At 35.3% G+C, this 21,258-nt stretch overlaps 1 protein-coding gene across 1 annotated transcript in view; it reads right to left on the bottom strand.

Moving 5' to 3' along the window:
* LOC110442191 (thyroid hormone receptor beta-like) overlaps positions 1-21,258 on the bottom strand; it is a 37,807-nt gene that overhangs the window by 10,904 nt on the left and 5,645 nt on the right. The window contains exons 2-5 of the mRNA XM_021485681.1: positions 12,703-12,818; positions 11,929-12,070; positions 5,165-5,370; positions 2,358-2,471 (exon numbers count right to left, since the gene is read on the bottom strand). Coding sequence (XP_021341356.1) covers positions 2,358-2,471; positions 5,165-5,370; positions 11,929-12,070; positions 12,703-12,818 — 578 coding nt within the window. The remainder of the gene's footprint in view (positions 1-2,357; positions 2,472-5,164; positions 5,371-11,928; positions 12,071-12,702; positions 12,819-21,258) is intronic.

Here is a 21,258-nt window from a genome sequence, read left to right as displayed (position 1 = left end):
TTTGCCTTAGAGAAATTCATGAATTACTACATAACAGACATAAATAAGCTCAATATGTTTTTCAAATGTCACAATAAGAACGAGACGTATTTTATCTAAAGTACTTACAAACGTTGAAGTACTAACATACTATACAGACAGTCTACAGAATATATTTACCTCATCATCCCCATCCACGACCAGGATTATCATCAATATTCATCGCTGATCTCTATGTGAGATGAGCGCAAAGCCCATTGCGCAAGTGCGTACACGACAAGTGCAGCACACCAAAAAATGATCACAAACCCAAATCTTCCAAACTTCAATTTGACGACGTAAATTATCAACATAAAAGTGAGGAAGGCGTTTTTTCACAAACATACCAATGGTATGCTGCAGTGGTTACATTTTCCCAGACGAAATTGCATCAATTTATTCTTCGGATTATATTGCGCAGTGTATGTGGTTGTGTAAGTGCCTAAATGTCATCACACATATACTGTAGACTGATCAACGTAAACACTATTGTAAGTATCCTTAATTCATATTAGATATACAAACAATGCGTCCACATTATTATTTAAATATTTGAACGATAAAAAAAACTCGATGCATTAGTTTGGAGGTTAATGACATGCATCTTAATGGCAAAAAATTATTTCTGCTTTACACATCCTACGGTTTCAAATTAAGCTATCATTAATCTGCTATGAAAAAATAACGAATTCGGCTGGATTTTATGTACTTAAGATTAGTAACGTTGACTTTTATTATCAATTAACCTGAATTGCAGGCCTTTATAAAAAGAATATCCTAATTATCACCAATATTTGAAATAAGCACTTACCTATGTCATCATAGTATATTATCCACTCTTATGTTGTAAACATACGCTGTGTAAGTACATAGATATACACTGGAAACAATGCAATCTCGTACAAATTAGAGAACATAGGACCTTTGAGACCTCATTGTCTGAAAGTGTTGCAATACATCACAAACGTTCCATGAAAATGGCTATCTGATGAAATGGCGTATTTCAGTATATATACATTACACTTAAGACTAATTGTAACTTCGAAATACAAATCATAGATATAGCTTTATGGGGAATACCGGAGACATATGCGAATAACAAATATACAGAATCTTGTATTAGAACCGTGTGGCAAAGTGTTCACCTGGTATTCTTTCCTCTCCAGTATTTGATATCATTTGTAGTCCATTAACTGTTGGTAATAAATCCCCAGATCATGTTCTCATAAAAAAAGAGATATTTTAAAGTTGAATATCATGTATCAGTTTTATTTACGAAGACTTTTGGAAATGCCTACTTTAACTCATTTACCCCTGAAGACACAATTAAACTCTTCCATTTCAAAGGTTGGTATAGTTCATTATGACATTTCAGGGGTGAATGTGTTAAAACGATTAGTAAGAACCAGTCAATAAAATAGGATATGATTTTTCTTTCATAAAAAGAAACTGTCTTTGGATGATATAACTAAATATGCAATAAACCAATATCGACTGGGGAATTTTATAGGATACTACATTCATCACAATTCGCCCTTTATCCGTATTGGTCCAGATATATATATGTCACATGACACAACAATTATCTTAATATCAGTCTATTTGATTTTCATTTCATTTCAGTATGCAGTATTCAGTGTTTTCTTTAGTATCAGAAACATGTAACTAGATCTATTTGGAAAGGAATTTGGAAAGGATTCTATATCATATTTAAGTTAAATGATTAGTTGTTAAGTTTGTAGGTGATGGGCATGCGTGGATGATGCTCTGAATGACGGGACACAAGAAACTTCAAATAGGATCAAACTTATCAAGCAAAAAAGCTAAAATAAATAGCGATACATTTTCAAAATGTCGTAGCATTTTAACCGAGTTATCATCCTAACGTAACATACCCTTTATTTATTTTTTACAAAAGTACGAAAATAACCATTCGTACTTTTTACAATACCAAATCTTTTAACTATATTTCGATTATGTACAAATTTAAAACACATCTTGACGAAGGTCTTATTATATGACGGTCTAAAAATAACCAAATGCAGGACGCTGGCTCAGAAGTGACCCACGTGGTCTCCGTAACAGCGCGTGTCGTACAATGCCTTCACAAAATGTAAATACCATGTGTTGCAAGTTAAATAATATCACCATGTCATAACACGTATTTACCCAGTCCGTCGATATGTCTTTTTGTTCACGTGCACTGCTTAACATCCCCTTCATACTTACAAAACACTTGTTTAATTCGTCTGAAGGTTCAGAAAACTGAGGTAAACCATCGACTGGTTATATCTCGATTGGAGGCAGAAGATAAAGACTTGAATTTGAACTTGTCTCACCTGTATAAATCCAGGGACACCTTTGGCAAATTCGACCACTTTGACAATGGAAGGGGTCATCGCATCTGCTAGTTGTTGCCATGCCTCGGGATCGTTTGTGTCAGTACAGCTCATCTGCAAGAATACATAATGGACGATAAAACACTGAAGCCTCACCTCTAGTTCACCCCGGTACAGCTACAGCATGCTATTATTATCAACTGGAGTACATCTAAAAGCATGGGTGTTATTGGCTGTTGTGTCCGGTCACTGCCCTCACTCACTTTAGAGGACAATATCCGCCTGCACCCTAAGGTCAGCCCTACTTATCCATAAACACATGCCCCACATTATATAAATATAGAATACGTATTTACTGTTTTAGTTTATCAACCGAACACAGAAAGGGACGGACGTACAGAAAGAATGTTGTCGCTTGTAAAGAAGAAATGTGCTCTTCGTGTGGGACAAGGCAGGGAATCACTCTACCTGGTAAGACATTGTATAGCTGTATTGTACTGTGTCTTGATCTTGTTGATCTTTGTGATGTAGTGATGTGCTCGTATCGTCCATTTTGAATGGTATAATCATCATGTAATATCAAACAATACAGACTAGGTATTGCTTTCGTATAACAATTTGTATCATTGTACATTCTAGGAAAACAAACGTGTTTACAAATTCAACTTGTGTTTTGAAAATAGGTTGTTTTTCTTTGACGTCAGAGGAAATTAACAATAACCATATTGAGTAGTGCAGTATGTATGCTAGGATGACATGCATTAGTGCTCTCAACCAAATTTTAATTTATCCCCTTTGAAATGTCATTATATTATAATACTAATACTATAGTAAACTTACTGATACATGTCAAATTTTGTATAAATTTTATATAAACTGTATTCAACGATTAAAATATTATATAATGATGTCATTCTAGAACAAATACACACTTTCTTTGATGATTGAATATAGAATTGCAATTAACTGGGTAAATAAAAATGTAATTAAATATAATTAAGCTTGTTGATATGGTCACATTCGTTGCCAGTATTGATAACTTGTGGACAATAAGTATGCTAAATACTAACTTAATCAGAGCAAAACGTTACGCCCGAATGCCAAGTTAATGATGTTTTATATCTAAATTAATTCCGTGTTTTGTGAAGGTCTTGTTTCCTGAAATTGGGTTTAAAGCCCTATGACAGATTTTAATCGACACTGCCGTCCAAGGAATATCATCTTACAAGTCAGACGAAGTAGATTAACGATTACATTTTTCTGGTTATTTTGTGTTTACTGGAGAAAAATCATAAACTCCCCCTCATTATCATGCTAATTTATTAATGAATTCCTCCTCATACACTCACAGCAGACGATAATCACATATCCGCTGTATTTTGCGATACATAAAAAGGCAGTGTCGTATAAATATAGATGCATGGACAACGACTTACTGTATAAATGAAAGTTCAGTAAGAACTTGGTGATGATTCTATGAAATTTTATTATGGCATGACTTTCAGCATCACTGATTTAATGTTAGAGTGATAGTTTATATTTTTTATCAGTAACGATATAAAAAAACATTTCATTTTTTGTCATCATAATAACTGGTATGTTCTTTTTTCCATAATATACATTTTGTTTTTCTGCGAAACTCCGTAAAAAATTAAGTGAAAGTAGTATCTTTCATCTCCGGGAAATATTGATGTCTTTATTGATACGGTACCATATAAATGATTTTAAGATATAATCTTTTGTTTTTATGAATTTCTCAACAAATATACACACAGGCTATACTATCAAAAGCTGAATATCTATTTATAAGAAGTTTTATATGCATTTATTCCTTCGGAGCACCTTAGACATGTGTTTTCATTCGTTTGACCTAACCGTTTCACCCCTATGTAACTTTAGTAAACACGTCCATGCTTTGATCTGGTTGAGTCCATTATGGTCTACAGTGGTGAAAGGGTTAAGTACCACTGATGTGTGCTCCATGGACCAAAAAGCCAATTGGTGCAGCTAACTATTTGGTGTGTTTGGCTTTTTGTATCAACACACTAAATCATTGAAAAGGTACAACCTTTATCAAATTTCTAGGTAATAAATTGGGGGGGGGGGGGGGGGGGATAGAAGAGAAAGGTTACAGTATCAAGATAGAGACATTCCACTGGCCTTTTATATTTAAACTTTTTCATGAAATATCTATTTATAAAGTTGGAGCCAGCAACTCATTATAAGGTTCATACCGATTTTAGCAAGATAGAGCAAAGCTATAGATAATATAGGTGATATTTAGCAAATAAGAGACTAAAAAAAATATGTACCAAAAATACAAAAATTATATCGATTTATGGATGGCGTTTATGCAAAGAGCACATGCAGACATAAACAGGTGTGTTTTTATCTTCTATCATTCCTTCTTCAAATAAACTTAATTACCGTATGTTTACGCTAATAGCAACAGTCTTTTAAAAGTGTACATTCCCACTTTAACAAAGTTGAGAAAGTATATACATTTAAACATTCTGTTTGCCATTTGTAAAAAGAATGTTGTGAAACTAATTCAAACTTGGTAGAATTGTTATAAAATTAGAATATTATAATAAATAATTAACACGCTGAATTCCTTAAAGTTTTGAAAATGATAAAAAACATGCTTTTTGATTTAACCATTGACGAGCAATGATACCATTGAGTAAAACCTTTACTTGAACCTTGATTCATAATAAATACAATAAAATTCATTATAAGAAACATAAATGATATTCAGTAAGTAGTATCACATGATAAGATACAACTTAAAACAAATGTCCACTTACCCCCTGACCCTTGGTTTGGATCTTGGTAGCCGAACATTCGTACGCATTCACTACTTCCGCTATTAGAAGTTTATCATTGTCTGTAAGAGAGTCATGCGGACACAAGTCTGACTTCGTTGTTACTTTTTGAGCCTCCGTTTTGCGTTTGTCCCTATTGTCCTCTATTAGTTTCCGTTTGGCTTTCCTCTGTTTTTCGTTCAGCACAACTGTAAGATAAGTAAACATGCGTTTGATATTTGTGAATATGTCAGATTTGTTGCAAGTGTTCGGGACTCAATTCAATGACATTCGATTTCGGTTTGTTAGCACAGGTACAAAAGTACAAAAGACATTGCTCTCATTACTTCAATCACTTAAAACAGCATTCAGGATAGTAATTATGTAACCTCGCCTCCGGATAGTTTTGCATTGCAGGATTTTGTAAATAAATAAGTCCTAATGAAGGTTTTTTTGCATATTTCCCTGAGAACAAATTTCAAAAATGCTAGAAGCATTTTTTTTCTTGTCCACTGATATAAATTCAGTACCACTTTGCAGAACTATGTTTTGTATATCCGAGTATTGTATACAACAGACCTGAATGTCATTCGGTTTTGTCTTTTTTTCATAACATTTTACGAAAATACGTTTGCTACTGCAGGTCGACAAAACAGACGTACCCCCTTGATCGAATTGCTACACCATTTTATAGCATGTACGAGGTAATTAGGCATATCATTAACACACTACCGTAGATATCATAATATAAAAGGATACTTTTACTGACTTACTGAAACCCCGTTTTATCGTCACCCACGTTATACCGCCAAAATTGGCAATGGCAAAAAGGTGGCGGAATAACGGGTGACAACTATACAGAGGAGGAAGCAACCGAAAGCCATGTATTTGACTTTGACTAACTTTACCTGTGCAAGTTATTAGTATTCATAAACTTTACACCTTATAAATTGGAGATTCATTTTGATGCTTTGCACGCATGTTTCCTGGAAGACAATTAACAATGCTAAAATGTAGGCTTTGCAATGTAAAGGTGTGAGCTCGAATCCTGTAGGTTTTCTTCACTTTCAAACATGCAAAATGTTGAACAACCATAGTTCTGGAAAAAGCATCGCAGCATATGATTTTTATAGTGGTTTTTTTATGGGCTCAAAAAGATATTTTCGCAGTAGTGACAATGATTAAAACAACACTCTTTACCTTAATTAAGCTAGCCATATGATAAATAGAAGTATGACGTTACACGTTATATTGTATGGTGAACCAACAGTTTAATGAGAACAACAACTTAAATATTTTACATTCAATTCTTATTCAGTTTCACATCTTATTGATTAACCCATATGTAAGGGGGAAAATACGATGTACCCAGAGCCAATACATGGATAAAGCCCAAGCTGCGAACTGATAATAAAAGACACTAGCAATCGAGAAACAAGCAAAACAAAAAGATTAGCCAGCTCCCAGACATCGGTATTATCTTGTTGTATTTATTATTAGACGTTTTGATATTGAGTTATAATTAAGTCCTGATGCGCAGACGCTGTGATATTTTATCAGCCTACAAATATTACTCTGATCGAAGTACAAACGATAAACAAAATGATAACATACAATGTAATATGATATTGCAATCATCTATATCAAATATATAGGATAATACGCACAATTAATGCAAACCAATGCCCTTCGGTTTCAAAGGATTTTTAATGAAAATGTCAATATCAGGAAATTACAATTAAATTTGGAGGGCCAATAAATGTTGGGATTATTATTTCGTGTGAAGATCATTGTTCTAGCAATCGAACTGAATCAAATTTACACAAAATTTACGTTGAAAAGGAAATGCTGTACTTCGACCAACTTCAAATTCATGATTACTTAGTCTTGGTTTAGTTTACAGTTCTCGAGATTAAAATTTAGATAGCGATAGGTGTTAATATATACAATGTTAATTTTATATAAATCTGTACCATCATATTTGAAATCACTCCATAAAAATACTATATTCACGCACTATGTACAGTAAAAATGCTCGGAAACAAAATCCTTGGCAAATCATACTGAAACTGTTTGTTTGTATTCTTGCCAACGTTGTAATTAATATGCAAGACTGGTGTTTCGAGCAGACGATCAATACTTCAGCGATATGGCTGCCTGGAGGTCACGTGACGTCCACTTTGGACTTTGGACTCGGTATAATCTGCTGCTGACCATTCTAATGACTTATTGTGTCCATCCCGAGTATACCATAAACCATTCTAATTAGGAAATCGAATACCCTCGGTATGTCCCGGATTGGTGACACGTGATTAGCTCATCATATCATATTACTCGTACAAACGTGTTTTAACGACTGAATAACGTATGAATATAATATGTTACTGATTTCCTATACTCTTTAATAACTAAATGAGGCCTGTCAGGCGGCTTTTGTATCCTTGATTTCATTTATGGGCGTCATCAAATGTTTTTCTCTTTATTGAATTTAGAAAAACTACATGGTTTTGTTGGTATTATTTTGTATCTACTGCATGAAAAAAGAGATCTGACAGAAATTGTTCATCATATCTGTAGTGGTTTTATGTCTATTTTATGTACATCCGAAAGAGAAAAAAAGGGGAAGTTAACGGGAGATTGTTCAGATTTATTTATTTATTTATTTATTTATTTATTTGAAGGATGTGTTTGTTGGAGGATATTTCTGCGAATGAAATATTTTATTAAATCAATAACACCTTTAAATTAAAATTATTTAGTTCCTATAGTGATGAATGCTTACAAACTAAATTGTTGACGATATATACATATTTAAGAAGAGTTATTGATATATATATAAATATGTGTTGTTCGATTTACTTTTGAAATATATCATATAGTTAATTAATGTTTTGTGCGTTTTATACATTTAACTGAACTATGTTGTTTCTTAGCGGTTTAAATAACAGACCATATGGCCAAACACCTCTATCAATATATTCAAATTACTGAATAAACACTTGGATATCGAATTAACATAGATTCCAACTTTGTTCCTACAAATGTAATATTTGCCAACAGATTATTGACAAATGAACCAAACAAACAGCTTAAAAAAACAACAGTTATGTTATTCAAGTCTTACAAGCCGATTTAAATTAAATCTGATCAAATACTTAACAAATTTAAAAGATCAAAACATGTGTTAAAGTAAAACACGACTCTATATGGACAACGTGTTTGCCTTTTACGAAATCGATCTGCCAGACCGAAATTGGAACATCTGGTTTTTATAAGTAGAACAGAAGGAAAATATACAACAGATTAAAACCTCCTAGCATTGCCATCATTTGTTCAAAAGAAAAACTTTGGTATTAGCAAGGAGTCCGTCGGTTAAATAAAGGAATTCTCAATAAAAGAGATCAAATGGGACCCTGTGATATTTTGGCGGTAAGCGAGGCGGAAAATGAAACAATGGCCATTATGTTATATTTCGTTTCAACAAATTTTGTTCACGATTGCGATGGTATATCGATAGGATTGAACAACATGCATTAAACACGGCCATACTATGGAGTTTAGATCATTTCGCTATTGTGGTCATGATGCGGTGCATGGAAAAGACAAAAATTAGGTCTGAAATGTGTCTAATTCCTCAAAATATCTGTCATTATCAACAAAAGTGTTTAAAACTAAACAACATATCCATGCTTACTTGAGATTGTCATGTTAGTGTTATTGTCCTTTCAACCTTATTACAAAAACGAAACAAATAATTAGATAAGATATATTTTACAGTATAGCCTTGTGGGTCAACAAAGCTATAAATTCTCTCAAGATTAGTCGGTTCACTTTTAGTGTTAGGTAATAGATGGGTGACATTGATAACAGGTGATAGGCAGTCAAAGGATATCCCTGACATAACGATTGAAACCCATTTTGATAAGGTAATTTATGTTTTACAGTTTAATATGAACGATAATATGCTTGCTACATTAAAAAGTAAACGGCACACTGAATTGATATCAACAATTCTTTTTATCCTTTGACTAGACTCACGGCGTCATTTTGATTAAGCCTAAAACTTATCAAAGCCTTTACATTTTCCTTAAATCTAAGAAAGCATAAACAACAAAAACAAAACAAAAGCACAATAAAAAATTCTTAATCAATGAAACTTCGACAGATTGTGAACAAAGCATATTAAGTTAACATGGATACCATAGAAAATGTACAACGACAATAAGACCAGGTGGTGGCGGAAGGGTAAGCGTCTTCTGTTTCACAGACGAGAGTTAACATGCAAATTTAGGTCAAATCCGAAAACTCCAGGACCTCAAAGTGAGAGCCGGAGTGGTAAATAAACATAATCGAAAATGTTGACCTTCATATCGCACAAAGAAATGAAATATTTTTCTACGAGATCATTTTAGCGACATTAAAACTAGCATAGTGTCATCATTAGCCTGCATCTCTTGAATTCGTGCGTTGTAAGTGACGGTAGTTCAACTCCAGATACTTGGACGGTAACATATTGTTGGGAAGACCCCCCAATACATGTACATACAAGCGTCAGTAGCAGGGCTAGTCCGTCAGAAACCGACTTCTTTTACAGAAATCGTGACATTCGGAGCATAATTTCATTACTAATAAACTCGACCAATCAAGAGTAGTAAATCATATTAACCACATCTAGCATATTTTAATTAGTCGTCAATGAAAATAGAGAAGTGAAATTTACTTGCATTTTTTGGTGATTTCACGTGACACCGTGGCGTTTTGTATATTAAGAAATAAGGCCTGATTCTTGGGTTTAAATCTTTAAGGCCAAGTGAGGTATTGAATGTACAATATATGTTCACGTCCCCAGCACACGTTCCTGTAGAATATCTCTACGTATATAATGACGTCATGTCTCATCACAGATGAAGCTGCCTCTGATATGTCATACATAATCTATATTGAACAGCTCCCATATGACATCTCATTTAATCTGACGCATTCTATTAGTACATACATTGTATATTCATTGTTTTATTATTCTCCTTGCCTATGGGTATACCAATCAGATGAGAAACTAATATATTCCCAAAATATTAATATATAAACAAAATGTCAGACATTGTTTCAGATAACATACTACATTCCCAAAATATAAAAACAGAATGTCAGACATCGTTTGAGATCACATTCTACTTTCCCAATATATAATAACAAAGTGTCAGACATTTTTTCTTTCATATAATATACCACGCTTTTAAAATGACGCATACTCTATCAAGTCTTCAGATAGTGCTCTGATAGCTTGGGACAAGGTCATGGCATGGGTTTATTCAAGTCCACTGGTAAACAAGAATCGAGCGGCCAGTATAGATCGAAAGCACGTAGATTATTACTAACGATACTATTACTCCCAATTCACTGTTCCTTGTACAAATTGGCTGGTTGCCAATTGACCTGAATACTCAGGACAATTGTACTGGTCAGCCTTTGCCCAATGCTACATGTAGCTGTGTGTGTGTGTATGTGGGTGTGTGTGTGTGTGGATGTGTTTGTGTGTATGTATTTGTGTGGTTGTGGTAGCCTCAACTAAGCACTTGGTTTCCATATAAATATGACTGTTTGTACCTTCAGGTCTGATGATACAGATTTTATCAATACATATCGGGGTATTTGTAGCATTGTACCTGGATACAGTTTTATCAATACATATCGGGGTGTTTGTAGAATGCATTGTACCTGACGATTCAGCTTTTGTGTTTTGACAATTTTATAATGTTATATGAGTAGTTTTGTACACATTTACCGACGGTGGTCATATTGAATCGCATTGCATGTTTTAATTTCAGTTTTAATTTTCCTAAAATATTAATAATTTCAAATTTTGCATTGACATTTTCACAGCTCACACAGCTATTGAAAATGGTATGGTATGGTATGATATGGTTTGGTATGGTATGGTATGGTTTGGTTTGGTTTGGTTTGGTTTGGTATGGTATGGTATGGTATGGTATGGTATGGTTTGGTATGGTATGGTATGGTTTGATATAGTTTAACGTCCTGTAAACGGCTAAGATAATTTAAGACAGTAATTGAAAAAGAAATGAAACTGTTGTAACATGTGATCATTTGTACCTATAATCACATGATATCACCTCGGCTGGACCATCTCAAGGTCAAGCCTATTGTAATACGTATCCGTGACACACAAAAAAAAGAGTGTCACAGTATGTTTCATTAACACTACCTTATTTTCCGAAATTCGTTTATAAACCTAAACGAAACAGAGACAACAGTTATTTTCGAATATGCTGTGTACACAAATATTGCACCAGAATCCACAGCAAAGACAATCTTCTTGAAATTGAATTGATTTATATGCTTCAACTTTCATTGTCTTTCTGTAAAACTAAGCAGAGTTTGACTCTTCAAAAGAACTGCATCCTTCCCCAAACCTTAAATTATTCATCCCTGAAATTTTATAATGAACTATTCCAACCGTTGAATTGGAAGAGTTCAATTGTGTCTTCAGTGTCATCAACTACCATTGTGTCCATGAATCAGTATCCATCTTTGAAAGAGGGATTTGGGACATCAAAGACACAATCACTGGAGGTGCGTTTTGGTATCAATGTGTTCTGAGACATTAAAAGATGGCTTCAGATGGAAGATGTTCTGCTACTTATATATTGCCTGGTAAATCACTATTGTAGGTATAAATGTTCTACCTTATCCAATCAATGGGTATTGATTAAAGGTGCACGTGTACTTTATCGAACGGAACTTACGATCAGTTGCCATGCCAACTTGAACACACTTCCGGTAACGACACTCCTGGCACTGGTTCCTGGTAGTTTTGTCTATTATACAGTTACTGTTCCATTTACAATGGTATTGTAAGTTCTTTTGAATGGTTCTTCTGAAGAATCCCTGAAATAAAACAAATCAGATTATGGTCAATGGTCTATATTTCTGTTTCTATCTGTCTGACTTAGCTTCACATCTGTCCATGAAGTTAGAAATGAAATATTGAAAAATTAAGGTCTTGTGATAGGCGTTTGGCTTGCTCTGCCTAACTTTGTCGCTTTTATGAGGTTAAATATGTTTGAGTAGCTTGTGACGTGTGTTTACGTCACAATGAGTAGATTGTAATTGTTTTGTGCCTTATTCCAATGGATTTGCCATTTCATGAATTCGTTCAGGTGGGTGGGTTTTTTTTCTTTATAAAATTTTGCTTAATTTTTATTTTATACCTTCCTCCTATTACAAAGGATGTAAACCTATCTGATACAGAGGAAGATACAGGAAGTGTGTTTGTGTGTGTGTGTTTGTGTGTGTGTGTGGGGGGGGGGGGGGGGGGGGGGGGGGGGCAAAGTTCAGAACTCCAAAACCATCGCTGTTCCAGTCTGAAGTGTATGGGGAGGTCCCTCTCCAATGAAATTCTCCCAAACTGTAACTTGTCATTTCGTTAATGAAAATATATTTTCGGGGTCGAAATAAAGAGAGGGGACGCCATTCCTGGATCTATCATTGTAATGTAACCTGCACCGGTGTTAACTTACCTTGCATCCCTCACACGTCATACACCTGTAGTGGTAGCCGGTGGCCGCGTCACCACACACAACACACGGTTCGGGGCCGTTCGTCATGTCCATGTAACTAGGGATATATGGCGTACCTATAAAATAACAAGTTATATGTCAGATGTGGGCAAAAAAACAATGATATAATTCATATCAAATGTAGGGATAAAACAAATGGATGCTCAAAATAAATGTAGAGGGAAAAACAATGGGATGTTCATGCAAGAAAAAACAAACGGATGCTGAAAATATATGTAGAGGGAAAACAATGGGATGCTCGGATCAAATATCAGGAAAACAAATGGATGCTCAATATAAATGTAGATGGAAAACAATGGGTTGTTCTTGTAGGGAAAAACAAACGGATGCTCGAAATATATGTAGAGGGAAAACAATCGGATGTTCAGATCAGATATAGGGAAAAAAACGGATGCTCGAAATATATGTAGAGGGAAAACAATGGGGTGTTCTTGTAGGGAAAAACAAACGGATGCTCGAAATATATGTAGAGGGAAAACAATAATATGTTCAAATCAAATGTAGAGAACAACAAACGGATGTTCAAAATAAATGAACAAATGGATAATCAGACAAATGTAGATAAAAAAAAATGGATGGTCAGGCTAAATGAAATGAAAAACAATGGGATCTTCAGATTAAATGCAAAGAAATACAATGAATTATGATCAAATGCAGGGAACTTTAAAGGCATGTTCAGATCAAATATATGGGGGAAACAAAAGGGTGTTGTACTCTAGTTTAGGGGAGTCCAAAGGGATGTTCTAATCAAATGCAGAGAGGACTAATATATTCAATCTCTTACGGGATGTTTGAATTTGAAAATAAAAGATAGTCCTTTCTGAGTCGTGACTTGCGAGTTGTCAAGAAAATCCTGATTTTAAATCTTACTGATAGTGTTCACAATATAAAATGTAATGCTCTTGTTAAAGTTCCTTAAATACGCAACTCTTAATTGCTTCCGAAGAAAACAGTTTCAAATCTTGATAATTTTTCCAACCTTTTAAAAACTTTTTTACAAAAACAAAAACAAAACTAAATTGAAGAAATAAATTAAAATAATTATTGGACGCGTACTAGTTATACCATTCGGTATTATAATAAATAACCGAAAAATATCAAAGGTCATAACAACCTTCACAAAAAAAGAAATATATATATATAATAACAAACATATCTGCAAAGTTATTATATCTTTGGCCCATATAATAACAAACAGATACTTCTGTTTTGCCATGAAATTTACGACTTGTGTTTGGACGTGAAGGACAGATATATGTAGGTCGGGGACAGATATAAGCATGGAGACCTTTTGTTATTTACATAAACGATGTTTGACAATACACGTGCTTTATGACAAGTCCTGCTGCACCAGCGCTAGCTAAAAACGCCACAGTGATCTTTACCGGGCAGCTGTTAACGTCATTGATAAACCAGGTCCGTCCACCGTGACGCCTTGACCAGTGTTCACGGTCCAATGATTGGACTGGACATTACGATAGGAATGTCTTTGATGTGTCACGAAATGGCCATATTTACTGGCTTTACTTTCCCACTAAATCAGATTTAAATCTTCAAAGTCCTATGCAAGACACATATCATTTAAATGAGGAGGTCTAGCATCAGGATTGCCGCTTCATTATCGATACTGGTGAACGGTAATAAGATGGCCGCCGCATCGTCATCAAACATCGCAAATATCAGTGTCACACTTTGCAGGTGATTATTCTCAATACACAGGTGTCGTTTAATGTCGCCAATATTGAAAAGCAAAATAGACAAAAGGGCAAATACTGCAAATATTTAACAATTTCTCAGACGGTAGCAGGGTTTTAATTTAGGAGGCCGCGATTATTGATAGTATATTGCTTGCAGCGGCCGGTTTTCCCACGTAACACCCTTTGTTCCGAATATGTCACAGCGATACATTTTATTGGCCAATTTCACTTCGAGACTCAATGGGAGACCCCTCATTACTTGCTAAGTGCTTACATTCGTTACAGAAAAACATTTGACCCAATAATGGATGATCCTAACATACCCAGACTATGTTTGCATGAACGTTATTATGTATTCGACCCCTAACGAATGACCTAACATTACAGGTGGTCTGGGGTAATGAGTCCCTCCACCTTTATTTCAACCCCTGTGAACACGTTAATCTGTTTATCTCGTCTTAGTATTCCTGTACCGAGGGGACAGCCCAATATCCGCCATGACGCATAATATTACCCAATCGCGTGCAATATTACATAACATGGCAGGCAGCCCAACAGCGTGGAAACACTACGTTCAATTTGATTGGTCAGTAGTAGTCTGATGTGCTAATCTGTAGGCTAACAGTGGCCGGATTATAAGTTGACTGGGGAGGTTCGCAACCTTACACAGAAAGGGGTAATGGTCCGAGAGCCAAAGATTGGTCACCTTCCCATACACGTAAATAAACCTACATCGAGTACGCTTAATAAAATTGAAGGTTTCAAATTTAAAACCATGCCCATCACATACATACACGCTAAGAGATCGGTGTTCAAAAGTTGATTTACAAAGATATATGCACGAGTAAAATCTATCGGCTTTCTTTTTAAAACTGCTAATGCTCTGACAGGGACCTGATATAACCCTGTTATTGATCTAGTGTCCGTCGGTCCTATCATTTAAACCCTGTGACGTAATCCGGCACTTATCGCCCGTCGTCTGTATTATGTGTATGTATATATATGTACTATGTACTGTGTGTCGGCTAGGCCTGGGTAAATACGCCCAGGGCGTGCTACACAGACCCAAAGTTCGACCTTGGAAGAGGTCACGCAGGAAAATGCTGTGACTAGCCTTATTATGTGCATGGACACACATCGCATTCGGTCAGTCTTTGGTTAGTAGGGGTATGGTTAGCTTTAAAATGATTTTAAGGAAACGCACAGCGTGTTTCAGATGAGAAATGCCTGTTTATCATAACAGCTAGGGCCATATGACAACGGTGTTCACTGGAGATAAGGTAACTTAAAAGTAATTAAATTAATTGAATAGGAGGGGGCGGGATTTAGTTCCTGTAATTTAACGAAACTCATTTAATGCGATATTTGGCAGATCAGATGACTAGTATAATTTCTTCCTTACAAACCAAGAAATAATTAGAACAGAGAAAAAAATCTCATAAAGAGTCCCCCAGGGTAGTTTAAAGTGTTATAGAGAATTTTTCGATAACTTTTTGTTTTTAATAATATTAATGCATATCATATTCCATTTCAAATCCGTGTTACATTTTTAGAATGTAATGTTAAAAAGTTAACAATACATGACCTCTGAAGTATATGCGCGCGCTAAGAAGGTCATTTTGAATGATGTCCGAGCAGCGCCTGGCTCGCTGACCGACAGGACTATTATCACCCACCGCCAGAATGAATTAGTTACATTTATTCCGAACCATCTCAGCTTTTGCTAAACAGGAATGTGAAAAACGGTCGACGAAATTACAAACTTAATGTGATATACAAGTATTAAAGCTACCCACTCTATTGAAGTTAACCATTCCACAAAACACATGAAGTTCCATATATGCAAAATAAGACAGTTCCTGACTATATGCAAGTGCACGAGACAAATTTGATTGTTTATGTATTGAGAAATTCAACCAACGGTAACATAGTGTTATGGCAATGTAAATATCAATCTCTTTCCACTGCCACATAAGATTTTTTTTAAATCGGTTTATTTAAAACTTTGATAACTTGTAAACCAAACCCGTTACTTTTATAATAACAAAAACAATAAACAAAGTATAAACAAAAAATAATCAACACCAGAGTTCCGTATGTAAAAATTCAGCAGGGCTAGCCCTAGTACTAATATCAATATCCGGCCCCCTCTGCCCCGCAATATATCAAAATTGTCTCGTCAGAGGATAGGTTATAAATTAGAGCAGCTAGGCTAGATCAAGATTCAAACCCTGGACCTCAGATAGGTAAAGTGTTGCGCTCACCAACGGAGCCTCGATCATGGTCAGCGGTAGTGCCCTTGTCCAATTATAAGGAGAATTAACCGTACATGTATATCAGAGAAACTACAATGGAATACTCAGTAGTTTTTTGTCTGCGGCAGGACAGGGATCCAAAACTCGCTTACTCCTGAAGACACATTTGAACTCTTCTAATTGAATGGTTGAAATAGTTCATTATAAAAATGTCAGGGGTGAATGAGTTAATTTTACAGCACCTCCTGCTGTGCACGAATAATTGAACAATATTGCCCTATAAAATGATGTATAAGATGCTGGACAGCCCGTGATGTCTCCCATAATAAAAATATATAAATAATCTTTTAAAAAATCGAACACCCTTATATATATGTACCAGTACTAAAACGCCACTCTTGGCATTTTCAGTAGCTCTTCTTGTCGATTTCACTACACAGCCAAAGATAACATGGCCGAAATGAATTTGGAATTCATTATATGTGAAGGCAGTTCTGTTGCAAAAGTAGGGTAATTGTGTTCGCCCAAAATGTATTGACATCTTCCTGGGGAAATGCCAAGGCTTTTGAGATTAACAGGAAAAGAATCAACTAACCGGCTGGTTCAGAACTGTCGGGCTTGCTTAGTAGTGTGAGGTTCATATAGATGATCTTTGTAATATGTCATTAATTGTACTCATAGACAAGTAGAGTGTACTATTAACAGTTTAAAATACAATAGTTCGGAGCTCCTAATTGATCATAGACTATCATTATTCATAGATGTATACACCATGTTCATCCATATAAACCATAGTAATCTAGGTATTGCGTACTAATTAATATACCTTAGTATGAATGTACTTATAGATTCATATCTATACGAGTGTAAATATTGATTTTTCCATGTCCTTTTTGTACTTATTCATGTATCTAGGTAGGTGTGTATATGGTTTGATATCTGAGCATGCGCAAATGAGATAAATGACTTCAGCGTTCACCTTACAAATAACAAACTGTGGTAGGCTTTCTATTCGATTTGCTTGTCTCTGCAGATTTTGAAATCCTGCCGAGATCTAGCGGGGAGTAACTTTAAGCGCAATATCAGATACCATTAGCGATGACAGTGCGCGCACTGTGGTAGCGAAGTCCTTGCAATTTACAGTAATATATTATAATTGTGATTGACAATCGTTGGCCATTTCTGTGCAGTCGACGAAAGGTCACCGGAAGTAACTCTTTTGGGCGCTCATAATTGTGGGTGGATGGACAATGTCAGCATCCAAATGTGATACAGAAATAATATTTTGATGAGGCAGTATGTGATCCAATAAACATATCATCATCTTTGGCAAATTTCAAACTATTAACTCATTCACCCCTGAAATTTCATAATGAACTACTCCAACCTTTTAATTGGAAGAGTTCAAATGTGTCTTCAGGAGTGAATGAGTTAAACTAAAGTTTTACTGTTTATACCCGGTCAGAAACATTCTATGTCGCCGTGAAAAATAAAAACAGCAATAGGACTCTATCCTTAATATCACAGCATGAAGCTTTCATAATTAGTAGGTGACATATCAAGAAATATCAATTCTTGCTGTTTAATATTGTGGGAAATAATCTGTCTGATAGAGAGTTTGTGTTGGTGGTCGGGCGTTACTAACTTTCTGTAATACCGGGCACTTCGGCATCACATTGCAAACCCGTCATTATCAATGTATAATAGTACCTAGCCATCTCCTTGGTTGCCATGCCAACATGTGATTACACGAGAAGAAGTGAGATTTGACGGACCGGAATGTGTATGAATGTGCGAATGGCTATTTGTGAACGAACAACAATAGTGGACGCATCGGTCAAAGTACACAAGGTTCGGCCTCTCTTTAGTTTCCAGGAATTTGTTATTTAATCTATACAGACACCCCAGCGTTAGTTGATAGAAATAGACAGATGCCGTGCAGAAGTAAAATAAAATGCATTCAACTAGTCAGAAAATAATGATGGTAATAATATTTAAATTGAATATATGTTTTTCAAATCCTAATAAAATATGCATATTTATAATTAAAAGACAACAAAGAAGTGAATGTTAATATACATGAATCAATGTTCGCAAACAAAGACGTGTTCGAGAAATTGTCTTCAAGACCTCCTCGTAAAATGAAAATCCCAAAACCCGTCCTTGCGTAACCTAAACGACTAATGATTGTTTTTTTCGTATATACAGTAACCCCCGCCCCCTAATTTGTGTTTTGGATTTAACTATAGCGCTGTTTGGAAGGAACAGTTCTATTGATTATAGCTTAGTCGGTAGGCGCGATGATATAAGAATCTGAAGTCAAGAGTTCGAATCCCGTTTAGCACCCCTTTTTTGGTTTGTGTTATTTCATCTTTATTATTTTTGGAAGGTTTTATTTTCAGAATTAATTAATTTAAGCTAAAGACATGCCGGAATACAATATGAAAAGCGTGGTATGCAGGTTTTTGACAATGGTACGGGGATCCTTAAAATTGCTTAAACCTTTCATCAAGGTGTTTGTTACTGCATATTACATTCAATTATATCCCTAAGCTGAGTTGTCGGTTGGTGAAAATAAAGTTATTTTGATGCATTTATTGATCACTATATATCCTTTTTGACTTAAATAAAATTCACAAACCACAACAAAATAAATCAAAAGGTGTTACTAGAGATAGTTTATTCAGAATGTGTTCTTGTTTTGTGTAAACCCAAGAAGAACGCTAGTGACGTTATCGTGTTTTGTACTGGGGGCAAGGTAAGTTTCCCATGAGTACTTACTGGGGAAACCTGACTCTAGCGATAACATAGAGGCTGACACTGTCGATATCTACCAGCCTTAATAAGTTCGGACATGAAGAAAGACAACCCATTCACTTATTGTATAGTAATGAAATGTATTTTATTGCTATTTCCAGGGTTTCAGCTGCCAGCATTTCTTCAAAAGCCCAGGGCGAACTGACCCTCTCTCCTGATGGTTCTGTACCGTGTAGCCCCCATAACAAAGCGGAGAGGCAACCAGTCAAGCGAAGTACCCCGAGCAAAGCCAATCGAATGGTGCCCTTTTCAGGCGAACGGCCTTGCCTTTTTAATGAGAAAAGCAGAACGGGGTGTCTACGTCAGTCGAAATTGCCCAGTGGTCATCTTGACCCGGACCGTTGATCGATTAACCACAAAATAAGGCACGGATAACACGTTCAAACTGTCAGATCAATTAAAATCCGCAACACAGGGTTTTACCCGCAATTGAAAGTATACCCTTTTCTTAACAAGAAATCTTATCGAATCTTAAACTTAATTTGCGGTGGAAAGTAGCATCAGCTTATAAATATTGATTACTTGATTGAAAAGTTGACTTTGCTGAATAACTTAATTATTAACCATGAACTTTATTTATTTTATACACACAATGACGGATTTCAAATTTCCAATGGCATAAACGAACATGCATGGCAACAGACCGTTTTAAAACGCAACTGGTCGTCACTTCACAGGAAAAAATATTTAAAAAAAAATGAAACTCCGATTGAAAAAGATTGATCACAAAAATGAGTGCCCAAGTATCATGCACTAAGTACATTATCGCATAAGAAATACAGTTGTAATGTATTTAAATAGATTTCTTATGTTCGATTTTCAGGTACAACTTACCATGCATGGACAAAGCTTTACCGGGCGAGGGTACACACGTGCATATAAACATATATCTTGCATTAATCTGGATCAGTATACCTAATAACCACTAGCTGAACGTGCAGAAATTCAGTTATGGCATCAGCTGTGAAATCATGTTGTTTGTAAAATGAACACGAGGCATCACGTGACAAAGGTTTGCAGCATAATTTAAATATTAAGATAATCAAGGTCATGCTGTCTTAATTGAACGGATACAGACACGAAAATACCTTCAATACCATTTTGTCGTATTAGAATATATATCATTAAGATATGAGTGTTTATTATGGTGGAATATATAACAAGGGATTCGAAAATGTTGAACAAAGAATATTTATTTTGTTGTAGGAGAGCACATGTTTTATCATTTATAATTCACGTAATCAAATCTTTTACACATGAATCAATTGTATAATCGCATGAAAATCGAGAATAATGTTGATTTTTATTATTTGAATTACACAATATTTTCATAGTTTGTTGATATGAAACGTGTTTATTCATAACCAATGAAATTAATCTAAACAAGTATTGTCATTGTCAATTACAGGCCAGGCCGAGCACCGATCACCTAAGATGGACAGGGGACCGGACACTTGACCAGACATCCCATGTCCTTAGACTTCGGCCACAGACTTGTGACCGGAGCCTCGGGACAAGACAGATAGATATACTTCATTGGTAACGTAAAGATGTTACCAGGAAAATGCCTGGAAACCATTTACTTATACATGTATTTATAATGTATATATACATACACAATCTCTGGTGAATTGTAAGCTTGCGATATCTTCACAGAAAGGTGTACGTTCAGTCATTGATACAGATATTTAGTAACATAAAGTCACAATTGTTTCTGTCCCCCCCCC

The sequence above is a fragment of the Mizuhopecten yessoensis genome, unplaced genomic scaffold (genome assembly GCF_002113885.1).
Source record: "Mizuhopecten yessoensis strain PY_sf001 unplaced genomic scaffold, ASM211388v2 scaffold716225, whole genome shotgun sequence".
Taxonomy (NCBI): Eukaryota; Metazoa; Mollusca; class Bivalvia; order Pectinida; family Pectinidae; genus Mizuhopecten; species Mizuhopecten yessoensis.
This window is presented reverse-complemented; position numbering and strand designations above follow the sequence as displayed.